At 54.0% G+C, this 19,118-nt stretch overlaps 1 protein-coding gene across 1 annotated transcript; it reads left to right on the top strand.

Annotated features, from left to right (window-relative positions):
- Window positions 1-3,001: 3,001 nt before the first annotated feature.
- Col9a2 (collagen type IX alpha 2 chain) lies at window positions 3,002-18,669 on the top strand. Its single transcript, XM_048350991.1, has 32 exons — window positions 3,002-3,157; window positions 4,249-4,323; window positions 6,103-6,138; window positions 6,222-6,284; window positions 7,236-7,289; window positions 7,410-7,445; window positions 7,533-7,556; window positions 7,833-7,886; window positions 8,240-8,293; window positions 8,402-8,449; window positions 8,643-8,699; window positions 8,781-8,834; window positions 9,603-9,656; window positions 10,070-10,123; window positions 10,224-10,277; window positions 10,386-10,439; window positions 11,603-11,656; window positions 12,058-12,111; window positions 12,319-12,372; window positions 13,388-13,432; window positions 13,784-13,837; window positions 14,135-14,188; window positions 14,400-14,453; window positions 14,541-14,612; window positions 14,822-14,857; window positions 14,994-15,038; window positions 15,132-15,164; window positions 15,300-15,446; window positions 15,729-15,783; window positions 16,020-16,208; window positions 17,246-17,323; window positions 17,972-18,669. The coding sequence occupies exons 1-32, from the start codon at window positions 3,086-3,088 to the stop codon at window positions 18,169-18,171; spliced, it is 2,067 nt and encodes a 688-aa protein (XP_048206948.1). The 5' UTR covers window positions 3,002-3,085; the 3' UTR covers window positions 18,172-18,669.
- Window positions 18,670-19,118: the final 449 nt, after the last annotated feature.

Raw genomic sequence — 19,118 nt, 5'->3', positions numbered from 1 at the left:
ATGCTCTCTCTAAGCCAATGAACAAGCACATTCCAGCACATTCTCACCCAATACACAACTCAATGTGACATCCTTGGAGAGATCTCCCCTGACATCTGCATAAATCAAAGAATCAAGGCTGGGAGTATGGCCTAGTGGCAAGAGTGCTTGCCTCATATACATGAAGCCCTGGTTCGATTCCCCAGCACCGCATATATGGAAAACAGCCAGAAGTGGCAATGTGGTTCAAGAGGCAGAGTGCTAGCCTTAAGCAAAAAGAAGCCAGGGACAGTGCTCAGGCCCTGAGTTCAAGCCTCAGAACTGGCAAAATCAAAGAATCAGTCCTACAGAAACCACCAGAACCAACCAGTATTCTCCCTGGCAGCCCACTGAGCTGTGCACCTCTGTCTTATTTACACTAAGCATCCCCTGTGATTTGGGAATTGAGTAGGAAGGAAGATAAATGGAATTGGATAGCTTCTTTGGGGAATCCTATTATGAGGAAGATGAGCTTATTTACCGACAGGAGCAAATAAAGAACTCTAACCTCATCTCCTTTATCTGATGGCACTTTTTGGTAAATCTTGGTTTGAAGAGAGAGACAAGAAGTTTATAGCAGGCTATAGCATAGCAAGCTAATGAAGGGGAGAGGTTACTCTCCTTTTACACAAATGGTTTCTCTGGTCACTAATTAATTCACCTTCATTCACTTAGCCAAGTCTTACTTAGTCCACAAAGCATTCTTTAGTCAATACCAACTGGATGAGGGGCCTCCTTTATGCCTTCTGACAGCCTCCTTCTGTTGTTGAATTGCATTTTATGTTTCTATTCACTTTTTGTTGTTGTTGTTGTTGTTGTTGATCGTGGGGCTTGACCTTAGAGCCTAGGATGTGTCACTGAGCTCTTTTTGTTTTGTTTTGTTTTTTGGCCAGTCCTGGGGCTTGGACTCAGGGCCTGAGCACTGTCCCTGGCTTCTTTTTGCTCAAGGCTAGCACTCTGCCATTTGAGTCACAGCGCCACTTCTGGCCATTTTCTATATACATGGTGCTGGGGAATTGAACCCAGGGCCTCATGTATACGGGGCAAGCACTCTTGCCACTAGGCCATATCCCCAGCCCCCCCTGAGCTCTTTTTGATCAAGGCTAATGCTCTACCATTTTGAGCCACAACACAACTTCTGGTTGTCTGGTAGTTAACTGTAGAAAAGAATCTCACAGTGGGCTAGGAATGTGGCTTAGCAGTAGAGTGCTTGCTTAGTATGCATGAAGCCCTGAGTTCGATTCCTCAGTACCACATAAATAGAAAAAGCCAGAGTGGCACTGTGGCTCATGTGGTAAAGGACTAGCCTTTTGAGCAAAAGAAGCTCAAGGACAGTGCTCAGGCCCTGAGTTCAAGCTGCAGGACTGACAAGAAGAAGAAGGGGAAAAAAAGAAGGAAAAAAAGCTCACAGACTTTCCTGTTCAAGCTGGCTTTGAACTATGACCCTCAGATCTCAGCCTCCTGAGTAGCTAGCATTATAGGCATGAGCCACCAGTGCCCAGCTTGTGAGACTCCTATTTCTAATTAATCATCAAAAAACCAGAAGCGGAATTGTGAGTCAAGTAATAGAGTGCCCTCCTTGAGTAAAAAACTAAGGACAGCACCCAGGTCCTGAGTTCAAACTCCAGTATTCGCACACAAAAATAATAAGATACAATAATAGCCCCCACAAAATTAAAAGGTTTGGAGCCATGTCTCAGTGGTAGTGGGGGTGCCTCACAATAGTGAGGCTCTGGGTTCAAGGTCCAGTTTTACGGGGGGGGGGGGGCATGGAGAGAGAGAGCACAAGGGCGAGCGAGCGTGCTCAAGAGAGAAGTGTTAAGCACCTACTGTGTTTAGGTACTACATTGAAGTGCCTTGCGTACATCATCTCATTCAATCGTCACAAAATTTCTTCAGGATATGAGCTATTATCATTCCCCCATTTTGCAGATGAGGAAACTGACACTTCCTCTGTGCAGTCGAGGGGCCTGTGGTCATAATGTATGGTTAGTGACACTGCCAGACTCCCTTGGCACTTTCCCAGTGCTGCTGCAGGGGTTGGAAGGGAAGGAACTCCGGACAGTGGCTGGTAGACAGGCAGATGCTGTGAACAGCTGAATGAGGTTGTTTCCATGAACCCAGGGAAGATGGCTTAGAAAAGAGATGTGTATGAGGGAGGGACAGCATAGAAAAGGCATAACGTCCTGCCTCTCCTACCTGCCATCTTAAGTGATGTGACTACATTTTGTGATGTTTGAATAAGGACGACATCATCTAAGGAGCACTATATCAGTCCTAACTGTGACTAGAGTAGAAGAAGGGCTGGATGGCAGGTGCTTGGGCTAGGAAAAGTTGAAGGACTTGTGTCCTTCTGGCTAAGCGCAGATTGAGGTGCCACCAGCCTCCTGCTTGATGGACGAGGGCTGAGCTTCACGTGGTTGGGGGCGGGGGATCTCTGAGATGGAGCTCCTTGGTGGGAAGGAAGGAGGCAGGGGAAGTTCAGGGATAGATGTTCACAACTCCAATGAAGAGTTGGCAGCTAGGCAAGCAAGGAGAGAGGCCTATGGGGCAGTTGGGAGGTGGTAGATCCAGGCCAGACTTCAGTGTATTTTACCATGGAAGGGGCGCTGTGGTTTGTGTATGGAGAGGAAGGAGACAGCGGGGAAGGGGCAAGTAACTGGGGGCTTGCAGAGTCTGCAGACGTGGAGACCGCTGCAGGAACTTGGAGGAGACGGAACCCAGCTCACCGGCCGAAGAGGCTGAAGTCCTGAGGCTCGGTCCTGCAGGGGATTTAGGGTGGGCCTGGGCCTGGGCCTGTGCGCAGAGAAACAGGACCTTCATATCCCGATCTCTCCCTGCGCAGAGGACAGGGCGCTGGGGGGAAGGCTGGCCGGGCGTGGAGGGGGGCGGCGCCGACCCGGGCTCGGGCCTCCCTCCCGCCCCGCAGGCTCTCAGGTGACAGCGGGCCCCCCCCCCGCCCCGCCCCATCGCACATCGAGGCGGCCCTAGCTGCAGGGTCTAGAACAGCCTCCCGGGCCGGGGCGTGCGGGGATCCTGATCCGTCCTCCCGAGCCCTCCGCCCGCCATGGCCACCCCGGCCGCCGGCCGCAGCCTGCTGCTGCTCCTCCAGGTGCTCGGGCTCGTCCTGGCGCAGATCGTAAGTCCCCCGGCCACTCCAGTGCGGGGTTGGGGGGTTCCACAACCACCAGGCTTGGGGGAAAGACTCCACTGATCCACCCCTCCACCCCCCCACCCCCGGCCGGAGAGGGCGGCTGAGGACAGGGCAGGAGCGCAGCTCTCTTCCGAGGGCGCGCACGCCGGGCACCTCGCCGCGCGCGCGGAGGAGCCGGGGGAGCCAGAGGGACCCCATCCGGAGATGCTCGGGCCTGCCCGGGACCCGACGGGCCGCGGGGGACAGGCTCTGGCGCCAGGTCCTGGCAGCCGGGAGAGTCCAGGTGGCGGGGGAGACAATGATGCCCATTCACTGGGCCGGGCCGTCTCCCGGGGGGGCTCCGGCTCCAGCCAGACGCCGCTGCAGCCCCGCGAACCCCTCAGCTCCCCACCGTGGGCGGGTAGACGGGTGCGGGGGACCTAGTGCCCCCCTCCCGCGTGGGGGCTGCTCGACACGCTCGCTGCAGAGGGCCAGCCTGGCACTTCTGGGCCTGGGTACCTGGCGTAGCGCAGGGGCCCCTGCCTGGGTCGGGCATGGCTGGCCCTGGGCTGGGGGGCGGGGAGGGTGGGGGGCGAGGTGCTGGGGAAGGCTGCTGGGGTGGGAAAGGAGTACCCGCTCCTCTTTCCTAGGTCTCCTTCTTCACACCCATCCCTGTCCGTTCCCCACGGGGCTTTCTGTGCACCCGGAGGAAAAGGAAAAGGCGCTCACGCACTTCCTAGACCGGTTGTTAGAATAAATGCATTAATAATAATTGTTATTATTACCCTTCGTTGAGGACCAAAGGGGGGCTGGGGCGCACCTTGTGTGTCACTTTTAAGATTCAACGGAGCGATCCGCCCCTCCGTGCAGTCGCAGCCCTAAGCCGTCCTGTGCGTGATTCTGGTTCATAAGTCGATGGATGCAGTGGCACACGGGACCCCTGGGTACCGATGGGTTTTCGCAGGGAATTGGCAAACCCATCTCCGAGCGTCCAGACCCCGCTGCCCGGTGCCGCCGGCCGCTCCCGGGACGGGACGCGACGCGCGGCTCCTCGCGCGGTCTGAGCGCTGCCTCCTTTCTTGTGTGTGTGTTTGCAGAGAGGTCCTCCGGGAGAGCCGGGGCCCCCGGGACCCCCAGGGCCGCCGGGAGTGCCTGGTTCGGATGGCATCGACGTGAGTGTGTAATTTGGGGCCGGAGCGTGGTGGGGGGGAGCGGGGGTAGGCTGTGGACAAAGGAGAACTTTGTGCGCCCCGGGGTGGGGTGGGTGGGAGGGAGAACTTTGGGGACGCAGCGCTCGCTGCTGCCGGTAGGCGGCGCCAGCCTGGCTCACGGGGAGCCCTGTTTGTGGAGCGAAAACCTCAAGTTGGCCTTGAAATACGGCTCTAAGGGGCCTCAAACCCACCCACCGACAAGGGACTGCTGTTCTGTCCGGCGGCCACAGCCCACAAAGCCTCCTTATCCCTCGCCCTTCCCTTCCTCGTCTCTTGGGTTGGGAGGCATCTTAACCCTTCCCGTTGCCCCTGGCACCCCTGCATTTATTTCTTCAGGTTAGCTGGGGAGCCTCGGTCAGGTCTCCGGGTGCCATCACTGCGCCATCCATGACCAGCGCGCCTATAATTTGGCCACCAACTTTGGCCACACTCCTGTCTCCTCCCTTTGCTTTTTTTAGATTTACAATCAGCTGTGTGTCCCCTACTCTCCCTAGCAGAGTGAGGGTTAAATGCTTCATTCTGGAGACTCCCAGGAGGCCCATTGAATGTTTACCCGTCTGGACAGACTTCTATTCAGCCTGGTGCCCCCACCACTCCCAAACACAGGAGCCTGGACTCCAGCCAGGTTCTGACTGCTTCAGGCTCCGGCATGCCTGAGGTTCTTCTGGGGGTGGGGGGGCACTGGGGGTGAGTCTGGCTTCATATGCCCAGCCTGGCTCTCAGCAGGAGTCCTTTGCAGCTTAGGCAAGAGGTCCTTTCTTAGAAACATTTTGGATCTAACCCCGTTATTGTCCCCCTTGGTCCTTATCTCTAACTTTCCAGACCCAGAGCCCAGAATTAGAGCTGCTGACCACCTCACCCCTTACCCTTCTCTCTCCTTTTTCAGCTTCTCCAAAAGATCTAGCCTTCCCTCCACCCTGTCCCAATATAGACCCATCAGTATTTCCAGCCTAGATGGAGCCACAGCCCCATCTGCAGGTTTTAAAACTGGCACCGTGCTGGGCACTGGTGGCTCATACCTGTAATCCTAGCTATTCAAGAAGCTGAGATTTGAGGATAACAGTTCCAAGCCAGCCTCTGCAGGAAAGGCTGTGAGACTCTAATCTCCAATAAACCACCAGAAAACCAGAAGTGGAGTTGTAGTTCAAAGTGCTAGCCTTAAGCACAAATGCTGAAGGACAGTGCCCACGCCCTGAGTTCAAGCCTCAGGGCCAGCATAAAAATGAAACAAAACAGAAAACCTTGGCACATTACCAACATCAGCAGGCCTAAACCCCACTTGCATGTGGATACCCCCTCTTCCAGCTGGCTGGGGTTGGTTGGGCTCATGTATCTATGATTTATATATGTATACACAAAGTGTTGGTACTGAGGCTTGAACTCCGAGCCTCCTGCTCTCCTTTAGCTTTTTCTACTCATTTGAGTCACGTCTCTTCTTCTATCTTTTCATTGGCTAATTGAAGATAACAGTCTCACAGATCTGTTTGCCCAGGCTGGCTGGCTGTAAACTTCCATCCTCAGCTCTCAGACTCCTGAGTAGCTAGGATTATAGGCTCGAGCCACTGGCTACTGGCCTTTATTTTAATTAATTTTTTAGAGGAAAGGGAGCTCTTTTCCTAAACATTCAAGTCAGAGGGGACCCGGGACGGAAGAGAGGAACACAGGACAGTTCATCTGGGGCCAGGGTTCACTGGACAAGCCTGTGCATAGGGTACTGGCTCACCTGTTTGTGTCTTGCAGGGTGACAAGGGGCCCCCTGGGAAAGCTGGCCCTCCGGTGAGTGCTGTTTCTCCTTTGACTTTGACCTTGCCAGTTCTTGCTGTCCTCTGGCTAATATTTATTCTGCCTCTGTTTTCAAGGGACCCAAAGGAGAGCCTGGCAAACCGGGGCCCGATGGGCCCGATGGGAAGCCGGGCATTGACGTGAGTACCTGGGTGCTGAGTAGGGCAGGTTGGGGCTCCCCGCCTGCTGACTTCCAGAGCCTTTGCTCAGCTTTTGTCCAGAGATGGGAGGCAGATGAAGCATCAGTAGGTGTGACCTCTTCACTTTCATATGATTTGTCGCCTCACCAGCACTGAGCCTCTGCCCCAGGAGCTTTGACTCATTGGCAGCCGGAGTTCCAGAGAGGAGCTCTGTTTCCTGTCGGGTGTGGGACTTGGTGTCCCATTTCCGGTCTCTAGGGATCATATGGAGTATACTTGATAGGCTGCCTATGTCCCCTGTCCTTTCCTCCCCTCTTTCCTTCCTCATCCTTTGTACTACCCCAAGTGTAACTCATAAGATAAACACATTGTGTCCCAAAAGGCTCCTAGAGCACCCACAGCCATGGACTTCTGGACACAGTTCCAGGGGCCTGCGTCAGTCTCCTGATGGGGGACACACCTAGGCACTGAATGGTGGGAGAAAGGAGAAAGCTTCATGAGTTGCCTCTGCCACGCTGGCTCTAGAGGTATAATGAAGCCTGGGCCTGGCCACTGGGCCCTCTCCAAACTCAACTCCATCCTATGAAGATTACAAAGCATATTGTCTGCTACTAACACAGTAGTCCTTGCATCCATCCAGAAAGCTAAGCAAACACAAAAAACGAAGGCTCAGAAGAAGTTCCTAGACATCAAGCACATGGCCAGACTTCTAGACTCTTAAACTGGGAGGCATGAGGCCTAGGCTGACAAGGCTGCATCTTGATTTCTTCTCTGTTAAAAGAGGAGGATGGTTCTGTCTGCTTTGCGGGGTTACTATGGGAACTAAGGAAAGGGAGAAGGAGTCCCTAGGCCTTCATAGGGTCTAGAAGGCTGGAGGATCCCCTGGAACTTCCCTGTCTATGGGTGGAGGGCAAGTTGTCCCTTACTGACCCTCTTCTCTTTCTTCCTCAGGGCTTAATGGGAGCCAAGGGGGAGCCTGGACCCATGGGAACTCCTGGAGTCAAGGTAAATGTCCTGTGTACCCAGAGAGGATGAGCAAGGGTCACAGTGTGGGAGAGGTTTCAGTAGGGAGGAGGAGGGACACAGGAGACCCCAGTCTCTGAGCCTCTCCCACTGTTCCTTCAGGGTCAGCCAGGACTTCCAGGCCCCCCTGGTCTGCCGGTGAGTATGACCTGCAAGGGCCTGTGAGGGAGGGGGGGAGACCCTGCAGAAGAAGCCATGAACCCATTTCTTTTTCTTCTGTTGCAGGGTCCTGGTTTCGCTGGGCCTCCTGTAAGTCCTCAAGGATAGCACAAGCTCCTCGGGGCTCCCAAGGAGGGAGGGAACAACAGGAGGGTTTCTAGGAATGGGCAGGCTGGTTAGAGACCCTGGGTCAGCCCTGTCTGGTTTATCCACTGACTCTGGAAGAATCTGGTCCTCAAAGCCCCACTTTAACAGTCTCTCCAGAGTTGGTTACCTAATCATAGTGGTGTATAAGTTTGGGGTGCTTGTCCTCCCCTGTCAGCCCAGGTTGGGCTAACCATTGACACCCACATCGCTGCTTCCTAGGGACCACCTGGACCTGTTGGTCTTCCTGGTGAGATTGGAATCCCAGGCCCCAAGGTGAGCCCCAGACACCCTCTACTCTGCCTCTTCTTGCCTTTTGCCTCCAACCTGGCAAGTTGGGGTGGCCTCCCCAGGATTATCAATCAGAGCCTGCTTCTAGCCAGCAGGAAGCTCCTCCAGGTTTGGGGCAGAAACCTGTCCTTCTGAGCCTATCCTGTAGAATGTCTTTCAGCGAGATTAAGGGCTAGTGTCACTTCCTGCCAAGTTTGTTGATCTCTGTAAGGTAGCAGCTCTCAGGAGGTAGGTGCCTTGGACTGCTGGGGGCACAGGGCTGTAGCAGAAGAGGGGAAGGGGAGGTGACCTGGGCCAGGGTTGTTTGCTGGTATGATTCAGGCTCTTCTTGCTTCCAGGGGGATCCAGGACCAGAGGGACCCTCAGGACCCCCAGGTCCTCCTGGGAAACCGGTAAGGGTCTTTTGACCTCCCACAGGCCATGTGCGCCTCCAGGGAAGGTGTTTGGAGTGGGGAAGTTCCAGGTTAGCTCCCTCTTTATAGTCCTACATCTCTTCTCAGGGGCGCCCAGGAACCATCCAAGGCCTGGAAGGCAGTGCAGATTTCCTGGTAAGAGGCAGTGTTCAGGGCCAAGCCCGATGGGTGTGGTAGCCACAGGGAAAGGGTCCACAGACAGTGGGGTGGGGCATTCCCAACCAGGTGAGGTGGGAAGGATGCTGGGGAATGGGCAAGATGGGGTGCACTGCCCAGCTGGCCCAGGCCAGGTGAGAGGCCTCAAGGCCCTTGGGGATTTTCTTTCCAGTGTCCAACCAATTGTCCAGCAGGTGTGAAAGGTCCTCCAGGGCTGCAGGGAGTCAAGGTGAGAGGTTCTGGCCCAGGCCTTGGGAGGTAGAGCAGGTGATTGGAGGGGACTCTCACTAAGTTTGCTCCTTCCTTTCAGGGCCATCCAGGCAAACGTGGGGTTCTGGGGGATCCTGGCCGTCAGGGGAAGCCGGTGAGTGTAAGGGCTGGAGACCAAGGAATGGAGGCTGTATGGAGGTAGCTAGGCTTGTCCCCTTCGTCATCCTTCCGCTGTCCCTGTGGGCTGAGGGAACAGACTTCGATATGAGAGACAAGAGGAAGAACAATGTTGTTCTTTGTTGTTGTTTTGTGCCAGTACTGGAGCTTGAACTCAGGCCCTGGGTGCTGTCCCTGAGCTTTTTAATGCTCAAGGCTAGTGCTTTACCACTTGAGCCGGAGATCTACTTCTGGCTTTTTGGGGGGGCAATTTCTGCTTGTCTGCCCCAATCCTCAGATCTCAGCTTTCTGCGTACCTAGGATTACAGACATGAGCGACTAGCACCAGCCCTATGTTCTTTATTGTTGTTTTCTGAACTGGAGTTTGAACTCTGGGTCTTGTGCTCTCACTTGGTATTTTTGCTCCAGGCTAGTGCTCTACCACTTGTGCCACTGCTGTAGTTCTGGCTTTTTTGCTGGTTAATTAGAGATAAGAGTCTCTTTAGATTTGTCTGCCATAGCTGGCTTCCAATTTCCTTCCTCAGATTTCAGCTCTCAACAAGAGGCTTGTGTTCTAGACCAAGGTGTCTGTGGGCAAGTCCTGTCTTCTTGCTCAGCCTCCATTTTCCCATCGATGGTATGGGGTAATATCCTTTCCAACCAGCCTTCTGGCTGTCTTCACTGGGGAAGCTGGCTGGTGTCTTTGTTCGTTTCTGTGTTAGTCTCTCTCTCTGCCTGCCAGGCTGATAGATTATCCTGCTCTTAGGGCCCCAAGGGAGCTGTGGGTGCTTCTGGAGAACAAGGCATCCCCGGACCACCGGTAAGGAATGGTTGCCAACCTCCCCACTCTACCTGCCGCCTGCTTCCCTCACCCTGGGAGCTCCCCCCCCCCCCAACCGGGTCATTCTCCCAGCACAGGACTCTAGCTCATAAAAAAGGAATGTGTCCAGCATAGGGGTGTCTTTGGCGGGGAGAGGGAAGCTGAGGCTGACTATCCAGAAGGAAGAGGCAACAGCCAAAGCTGTCAGCCAGAAGTCCTGGCTGAGGGCCAGGGCTGCAACTGTTCTTTGTGTGTCCCAGTGGAGTACCTTCCCCCCCACCCCCCGACACACACACATAGCATGTCCCATCTGCCTGCTTTTAACAGGGCATTGTGAAAGAGGCGGGGTCAGAAATGGCATCATGAACTGGGCATGGAGGTTGCCCTTGCTATCACTTTTTCTGTCTTGACAGGGACCCCAAGGCATCAGGGGCTACCCAGGTGTGGCAGGACCCAAGGGAGAGACTGTAAGTGACTCTATGGGTGTCCTGTTAAGAGCTGTTGTAACCAGCTGGTGAGCCTCTGAGGTCCAGCCAGGTCCCACCCTCAACTGTTCCTTCTCTCCAGGGTCCTCGTGGGTACAAAGGCATGGTTGGCTCCATCGGCGCTGCCGGGTTACCGGTAAGCCTGGGCCCGTCTCCCAGCTCCAGGCTAGAGAGTCCACAGCTCTGGGGTGGCTTCTGCTTCCTCCAGCTTGTGTGACTTATAGCCCTGTCTCCTTTCTGTTAGGGTGAGGAAGGTCCAAGGGGGCCACCAGGCCGAGCTGGGGAGAAGGGTGACGTGGTAAGTCCTGGGGCGCTGCCCCTTGTCTGGAAAGGGGCCTTGGAGAGTACTGGGCAGGATTCAGCCCTGCCCAAGGCTGGTGTGTGTGTGTGTGTGTATGTGTGTGCACATGTGTGTACACATGTTCATGTCTGTCTGTACCTACGGCTAACTGCCAGGGGAGAGTCTGAGCATCTGTGCTGAGTGCAGTAGATCCAGACTCAGGCTTGGACAGAAGCCAGGGGATTCAGACCGGAAGTCCCTGGGAGCAGGGAATGAAATTCCAGCAGATCAGCCACGAGGCTAATAGGATTTGGTCTGGATCCAGTTGTCCATTTATTTATTTTTCCTTTTAATTAACAGACTTTTCAGAGCAGTTTTAGGTTTGCACAAAACTTGAGCAGCAAAGAGCAGTGAACTGTTTTTTAAAGGCAAGTTTTAAAACATATAGGAAGTAGAATGATACAATGGGTCCCTATCTTGCAGATCCACAGTTCTTAACACTGTGCCATGGAAACTTGCTCCCTGCCTTCCTTCACTGAGACCGCTTTGGCTTGCTTGTGGAACTGAGGTTAAACCCAGAGCCTTGCTGTCAAGGACTCTACCACTGAGCTACAAACACCCCCATTCTTGCTCTGGTGTTTCCAAGAAAGCCTTAATTTTGTGCCACCTCACCTGTAAATACTTATGAATATGTTGCCAAAAAATTCAGCCACTTTTTTCACATGATCACATCACTATTACAACTAACAAAGAAATAAATATCCCTTAACATCACCTAATAACCAATCTGCCTTCAGTTTTTCCAGTAATCTCTGAACTGTCTTTGTAGTTCTTATTTAAATCAAATCTTATTTGAATCACGCACAAAAAAGCCCGCACATCCCCCCTGGGTTGTTGTGATTTTGTTTTGCTTGTTTTCGATTTTTACCTACCGTGAGCTCTGGTCTCAGTGGAAGCCTGCGGCTCCCAGCACACCCTGCCAGCCCCGCCCACTGCATGGCGCTGACCCCTTTGCCCTGCCTCCACGGCAGAAGCAAACTTCTAAGTCCTCTCCTCCACACACTGCCCGGTATGGCCTGTGCCATGGGGACCCAGAGGCCCCCATCTCACGGGTTCCCCTCTCTGCACAGCCAGATGGGCTCAGCATCCTGGAGGTGACTTGATCTCTATCTGCTCTGCAGGGTAGCCAAGGTGTTCGAGGACCACAGGGGATAATGGGCCCAAAGGGAGCAACGGTGAGTGCCAGAGGCCTGGGCCCTGCCCCACCCAGACAGAGGCCAGGATGTCTACAACTCCAGAGAAAGACGAGCTCCAGGTTCTCCACTGAACTCTGCAGCAGGCAGGCTGCCCTGCCAGCTGGGAAAGTGTTGGCTTCCTCTCCTGAGAATAGGGATGACAATGTAGGAGAGATCATGGGATACAAGTGCACTCTGGGCACTATCCATATAAAGAAAGGATGGGCTAGGACCCCAAAACCCTTTGTCTGTTCAGCTCCCCTCCCCTATTTAACTGATGGGGTTTCCAGAGACAACACAACAGGCTCACTTCCCGCACACCACAGCATTCAGGGGGCCAAGGGTGGGAGCCCAGACATCTCCCCAGTTGTGAGACTCCCTTCAATATTCCTCCCGAGCAGGGTCCTCCAGGCATCGATGGCAAGGATGGGACTCCAGGCATACCTGGCACCAAGGTAGGCATGGGGGCTGCAGGTGGGTCTGGGGAGAGTCAGGGCCCAGCCTACCCAGGGCTTTGAGTTCTGTCATACTGATACTAAAGTTCTGGGACCCAGGGGCTCCATCCCCTTCTTTCTTTGGACCCCAGTTTCCCTATCTGCACCTGGAAGCCACAGATCCTCTAGCCAGAACTCTAACTTGTGCCTCTGGTTCTGTCTCTCCAGGGCAGTGCAGGACAGGCAGGGCGGCCAGGAAGCCAGGGTCACCAGGGCCTGGCGGTGAGTATCAGGTGGGACCACAGGGGCTCTCCTCAGCTTCAGAGAGGCCAGGCACTCTGTTGCCTACCTCCCTGTGAGGGCATGAGTGTCTGGTGAGGCACTCCTCTTGCCTCATGACGGCATCTGTGATTCCCTGGCTCAGTTTAGACCTCATCATTGCCTGTTGCAATCCTCCCCAGTTACAAATGGGACAGATTCACTCCTTCAGTTCAAAGTTCATCTCGCAGTTCAAGGACCACCATCATCAGTCCCATTCCTCTGCCCTCTCCCTTCTTAATACTGATGTGGCTTTTTGTTGTTGTTGTTGTTGTTATGTTTGTTGTTTTTGTTGTTGTTGTCAGTCCTAGGGCTTGAACTCAGGACCTGGGCTCTTTTCCTGAGCCTCTCTGGGTTCAAGCCCAGTTCAAGCCACTAGCGCCACTTCTGGCTTTTTCTGATTAGTTTATTGGTGATGAGAGTCTCACAGACGTTCCTGCCCAGGCTGGCTTTGAACCATGATCCTCAGATCTCAGCCTCCAGAGTAAATAGGATTAGAGACATGAGCTACTGGTGCCCGGCCTGCTGTCTTTTTAATCTCCACATCATAAGGCCTTAGCTGATCCCTCTGCTAGGAAGAGACCTAGGGAAGACCCCTGCTGTCCTCTCCATTTTCTTGGTGTTTCTCACCACCCAGGCCCATCTCTGTCACACAATCTGAAGCCCAGACCTCAGACTCCTTGCTGGGGGTACAGACCAGCCAGGGCCTGCTTATCTGTACTTCTCTAGGAGTTCTCACTATGTGCTTAGGTGCACCTAGCTCATGTCTTCCCCATGGATGCAGGCCCAGTACCCCACCCCTCTCCTACCAGGGTCCAGGCAGGGGTGGGAAGTACAGTCAAGTTCAAGTTACTATGCCTGGGATTTCCATTGTTCAACTCACCCAAAGTGAAAGTGATTGGGATTGGGAGGGAGCCAAAGCAGGTGTGTGGGGCTCTCCTGTGCCAGGGCAGAAACTGATGTCACCTTCTTTCTGCAGGGTGTGCCGGGCCAGCCTGGGACAAAAGGAGGCCCTGGAGACAAGGTGAGAGAACCCCAAGCTGGGGGCAGAATTGATCCCATCTGTGCCAGAGAACCAGAGTGTGGGAATAGGGCATGGCTTCAGCACCAAAAGGCCTTGCACAATGAGGGGGCCTGCCCCCCTCCCTCCTGTCACCTCCCTCCACCCTCTTCAGCCTGGCTTAGTAAGGAAAGAAGAACATAGCTTGAAAGGAAAAACACACTCGGGAAAATTGGTGAAGCCCAAAGGACTCACAGAGAGCATCCTCTCCCCTACCCCACTCAATTGGTTATAGACTAGTTCAGGGTTCTCAGGGCCTAAACAAAGCAAAGGCCTGACCAGACCACCAGACTGACTGGAGGACTCTTCCTGCAGGGTGAGCCGGGCCAGCAGGGCCTCCCTGGATTCTCTGGTCCCTCTGGAAAGGAGGTGAGTACCTCTCCTGCTTACCCAACAAGGGCTTTTGGCACTCTAGGACCAAAGGACCCTGCACTCAGTGCAGGGCCGGGCTGAGGCCACCCAGGAGAGCCCCAGCCTGCAGAGTGTCCGGCTTCGTCTGGTCTCTTGCCCCACTGAGCCAGGGAAGCGTTTTCTCCTTTCTGGGATGTTTTCCCCAGCAGAGGCCCATCATCTGAGAGTGAAAAATGGGGCAGTGAGCAAGGTGTGGAAGATCAAGTCCCAGAAGCCTATTGTGTAACTCCTTCCTCCCATCTCCCCTTCTCCCAGGGAGAGCCAGGGCCTCGAGGAGAAATTGGTCCCCAGGGCATTATGGGACAGAAGGTGAGTGCCGGGTGCTGTGGTCTCTGGGGGAGGAGATCCTTGGAGCAGCTGGTGCTCCCGGATATGGGATCTCCATTCTCTCTGATGTGTGAAATGGTGCAAAGGACCTCTGCAGAAATGGAGAGGACACCTAGCTGTATCAGGCTGTGGGACTGGCTAGGGAGGCTGCCCTCACCACCAGCCTAGGTGCAACTTTCTTCTTCCACTTCAGGGTGACCAGGGTGAGAGGGGCCCAGTGGGACAGCCAGGTCCCCAAGGACGACAGGTAAGCTAAGTCTGGTTGTGGTGGGCAGTAGGGAGGATAACCTAGGCCCCTCATTTGACTTACAACTCTGGTTTCTTTTCTCCACAGGGCCCAAAGGGGGAGCAAGGCCCCCCAGGAATTCCAGGAGCCCAAGGCTTACCAGGCATCAAAGGAGACAAGGTGCCACTCGGGACCTGACAATACCAGGGAAAGCAGCCTGCTACTGGGCTGGGTTGATTGGGTGGCACTCAGTGAATTTTCCTGAGTGCTGTAGGCCTTGGGGGTCCCAGCTCTGGTCTAGTGAGCCAGGAGAGGCTGGAAAAGGGTGTGGGGGGCTGGGTGGGTTCCACTGGAGGAGCCCTCCAAGCTTCTTACCTTGTTTTTTCCAGGGCTCCCCAGGGAAGACTGGGCCCCGTGGTGGAGTGGTGAGTTCTCCCCCGCCCACACACCCCGCACCCCAATCCATCCTATTTACCATCTCCAGGCATCCACTCTGGCTCCCACATTCAAACCCCAGTTCCCCAGCTGGGTGCTGCCTCACCCATGGTTCTCTTTCTGCAGGGTGACCCGGGTGTGGCGGGCCTCCCAGGAGAGAAAGGGGAGAAGGTGAGCTTGATGGGAACACGGGAACAGGTAGGGATGTGGACTGGGCTTGGGGTCCCCACTGTTTAGTGATCCCCCCACTTCCTGTGCTTTCAGGGCGAGTCTGGTGAGCCAGGGCCAAAGGGACAGGTGAGTGTGGTCCCTGTCCTTCTCTTCTTGGGTCGCCCCGTTTTCCCAGGCAGCCCTGAAACCCCTTCTATTCCCCACCAACCCTCCATACCCACCCACACCTTCTCACCCACCCTATGTTCACCTACCCGGCAGCAAGGAGTCCGAGGAGAGCCAGGCTACCCTGGCCCCAGCGGGGATGCGGGCGCCCCAGGCGTGCAGGGGTACCCAGGGCTGCCTGGCCCTCGAGGACAAGCTGGAAACAGAGGCTTGCCAGGCCATCCGGGAAGACAGGGTGTGCCGGTGAGTTGGCTCAGGGCAGGACAGGGAATCCAGAGGGTGTGTGTGTGTGTGTGTGTGTGTGTGTGTGTGTGTGTGTGTGTGTTCCCCTACCTGAAATCTGGGAGTTCCCAGAGGTCCACTGGCTCCCCTGAGGCTAGTTACACACTCAAGCCTGAGAGGATGGGATGAGTTTGACACAGTCAGGACTGTGGCTAGAAGAAGGGAGCAGGAGAGATGGACGTGTATGAGTGGACAGCCCTGGCAGCCGGGGGCTTCTTCCTCAAAGTCCTTCTCTGCCTTCAGGGTCGAGATGCCAGTGACCAGCACATCATAGACGTGGCGCTGAAGATGATGCAAGGTGAGGGAGGAGTCCGGGCCCTTCACACTGCACGTGGCCTTCCTATCTAGCTCTGTCCCCAGGGAGCGGGGGGACCTCAGAAAACCACTTGGGACCCTTGACTTCTGTAAAACAGGGCCTGGCCTCAACCATGGGCCTTTCCCACCTACAAACAAAGGCACCAGGCATCATCAGGACACTGCTTTCCCTAGTGAGGCTCACTGGCGATGCACATTGTACCCATCTCCTCCCTCCAGAGCAACTGGCAGAGGTGGCTGTGAGTGCCAAACGGGAAGTCCTGGGTGCAGCCGGCATGGTGGGTCCCCCAGGACCTCCGGGGCCTCCTGGATATCCAGGCAAGCAAGGAGCGCATGGGCACCCTGGCCCTCGGGGCATTCCTGGCATCGTGGGAGCCGTAGGTCAAATTGGCAACACAGGACCCAAGGGTGAGTGCCATTCTGTGAAGAAATGGGGACTGGGCAGTTTTGCCCCAGGGGCTTCTGTGAGGCAGCTGACTGCTCAGCTTCCTGTGTTCCCGGCTCATGTTCATGTTCCAGGGTGAGACACAGACATTTCCCTGCATTCCTCAGCAACCTGGCCAGGAGACACTGCTGGGAGCTGCCTGGAGCAGACTGATGGAAATGATTGTGTTATTTTATAGCTGTGGGAGGTTTTGTTTTCGTTTGCATGGGGTACCTCTGTGGACATCTTTTTCTTTTTCTTTTCTTTTCTTTTTGTCAGCTTGAACTCTGGCCTGGGCACTGTCCCTGAGCATTTCAGCTCAAGGCTAGTGCTCAACCACGTAAGCCATAGTACCACTTCCAGTTTTCTGGTGGTTAATTGGAGATAAGAGTCTCATGGACTTTCCTGCCAGGGCTGGCTTTGAACCACGATTCTCAGAACTCAGCCTCTTGAGTAGCTAGGATTACAGGCATGAGCCACCAGCACCTGGGTTGCCATGAACATCTGAAGGTGTTTTTAGAGATGGGTGGGAAGACCAGGGATAGGACAGAGAAGCCCTGGAGCCACAAGACTTGGGTGTGAATTCAGACTCTGCCACTTTCTTGCTTTGGCCCTTAGACAAGCTGCCTATACTTATGAATTTCCTTGGATTTAATTGCCTTAGATTTCTCATCTGTAAAATAGAGACATTCATGATACTAACCTCTTAGCACTTTGTGGGAATTACATTTCTAGTGGATTTAGAGAGTTCTTCTCAGTTCCCTGCTTGATACAAAGGAAAGTCTAGATATTGTTATTGAACACTCAAAATAAACTTGATTAAGTACATAATTTTCTGCCATTTTTCTAGACCTCCTTTTTATTTAACAAGGCCTCTGTGGTCATTTCCAATTGTCTCCTTTTTAAAACTAGCATAATACTGGAAGGATCGATGGTTGTGAAACAGATAGCACCAAAGTAGGAAAAACACCCTTCATTTCTGGAAAACTATGACTTTTTATTTTTTTTTTTTTGTCCTCAGGAAAGCGTGGAGAGAAGGGTGATCAAGGAGAAGTAGGACGTGGGCACCCTGGGATGCCAGGTCCCCCAGGGATCCCAGGTAAGACCTTAGCCCTGCTCAGCCTCCGTTGGGTCACTAAGCTTAGGAACTAATGTCCTAAGGACACCTGGTTCTCTTCCTCTGAGGATTTACCCTTAGTCACCTTGGAGCACCCAGGAGCCCCTGGGTGGGGTTTGGCTGGAAGTTGGGACATGCCACAATCACTTAGGAAAGAGAAAAGAGGGATCGGGAGTTGGGAACAATTAGACTGTCTGTGGAAGAGCCTCTTCTTTTTCTTTTTTTTGCCAGTCCTGGGGCTTGGACTCAGGGCCTGAACACTATCCCTGGCTTCTTTTTCTCAAGGCTAGCACACAGCGCCACTTCTGGCTTCTTCTGTTTATGTGGTACTGAGGAATCGAGCCCAGGGCTTCATGCATGCTAGGCAAACATTCTACCACTAAGCCACATTCCCAGCCCAGAGCCTCATCTTTCTGTGGCATAGTTGTCCTTGTTTTCCTCATCTTCTGCCAAGGCCAATGAGGTCCTGATGTCTTTTTGTTGTTGTCATTGTTATTAAGGATTTGTACAAAGGGGTTACAATTCCATAAGTCAGGTAATGAGTACAGTGCTTCTTAGACAATGTTACCCTTTCCTTTACCTTTCCCCCATTTTTCCCAGGCCCTGATGTCTTGATTCTCTCTTTCACAGGATTCCCTGGCCGGCCTGGCCAGGCAATCAATGGCAAAGATGGAGACCGAGGGTCCCCAGGGGCTCCAGGAGAGGCAGGTCGACCTGGCCTGCCAGGCCCCGTGGGGCTGCCTGGCTTCTGTGAGCCCGCAGCCTGCCTTGGAGCTTCAGCTTATGCCTCTGCCCGTCTCACAGAGCCTGGGACCATCAAGGGGCCATGAACAACAGGCTAGGATGAAGCTCACCAGTATCTTGGTGGTGTGGCATGAATCGCAGCCCCAGCCCAGGCTTTTCCAGGACTTTGTCTGGGATGCAGAGATCCTGAGGGGCAGAAATTCTACAACACAGGGGAAGGGGAGAGCCTCGGTGAAAAGATGAGGCCAACAGGGCAAGTGTCACTGGGGAGTCAACGCGCAAAGGGAGTAGGGCGGCTTTCCCTCCTAGAGGACCACTCGGGTGGTCCCCAACATCTCCTCCACTTGCACCAGTCTCTACTGGTCATCCTGTTCTCAGGGCAGGTGGACTGAGTTCTCTGCCGGTGCTGTCCCATTCCCTCTGGACTTTCTGGTCAAGGCCAACCTCACTACTTCCTGCCTTCCAGCTGAGTATTTAAACACCCTCTCCCTTCTCTTTCTGGCATTGCTCTGTCCTACCCCACCCCCTTTTTCCTAAGTTCCACACTAGTCTTTTGTAAATATAAACCCTCAACTTGGGTACAAACCAGGATATGCATTGTTGAGTTCAATTTCTTTTCTTCGGTTTTTCCTATGCTGATAAAGGGCTTGAACTCAGAGCTTAGTGTTCTCACTCAGCTATATCACCCATGGCTGGCAATCTACCAATTGAACCACACCTTCAACTCCAACTTTTTGCTGGTTAAGAGCCTCATGGATTTGTCTGCCGCAACTGGCTTCAAACAGAGATCTTAGCTTTCTGAATAGCTAGAATTTCCTCATGAGCCACTGGTGCCTGGCAAGGCTCAATTTCTTTTTCTTCTCTGTCAGTCATGAAGCTTGAACTCAGGGCCTGGGCACTGTCCCTGAATTTTATTTATTTTTATTTTTGTTTTGCCATTCCTGGGCCCTGGGAGCACTGTCCCTGGCTTCTTTTTTGCTCAAGGCTAGCCCTCTGCCACTTGAGCCACAGCGCCACCTATGGCCATTTTCTA

The sequence above is a fragment of the Perognathus longimembris genome, chromosome 7 (genome assembly GCF_023159225.1).
Source record: "Perognathus longimembris pacificus isolate PPM17 chromosome 7, ASM2315922v1, whole genome shotgun sequence".
NCBI lineage: Eukaryota > Metazoa > Chordata > Mammalia > Rodentia > Heteromyidae > Perognathus > Perognathus longimembris.
The sequence above is the reverse complement of the archived record's forward strand: the minus strand, read 5'-3'. Positions and strand labels throughout refer to the sequence as shown.

Excerpts from the sequence above, each read along its gene's own strand:
- Col9a2 (XM_048350991.1), top strand. The coding sequence starts at position 3,086 with ATGGCCACCCCGGCCGCCGGCCGCAGCCTGCTGCTGCTCCTCCAGGTG. Across the intron at positions 8,294-8,401 it reads CAGGTCCTCCTGGGAAACCG|GGGCGCCCAGGAACCATCCA; the intron begins GTAAGGGTCTTT and ends ATCTCTTCTCAG. Across the intron at positions 16,209-17,245 it reads TGGCAACACAGGACCCAAGG|GAAAGCGTGGAGAGAAGGGT; the intron begins GTGAGTGCCATT and ends TTTTGTCCTCAG.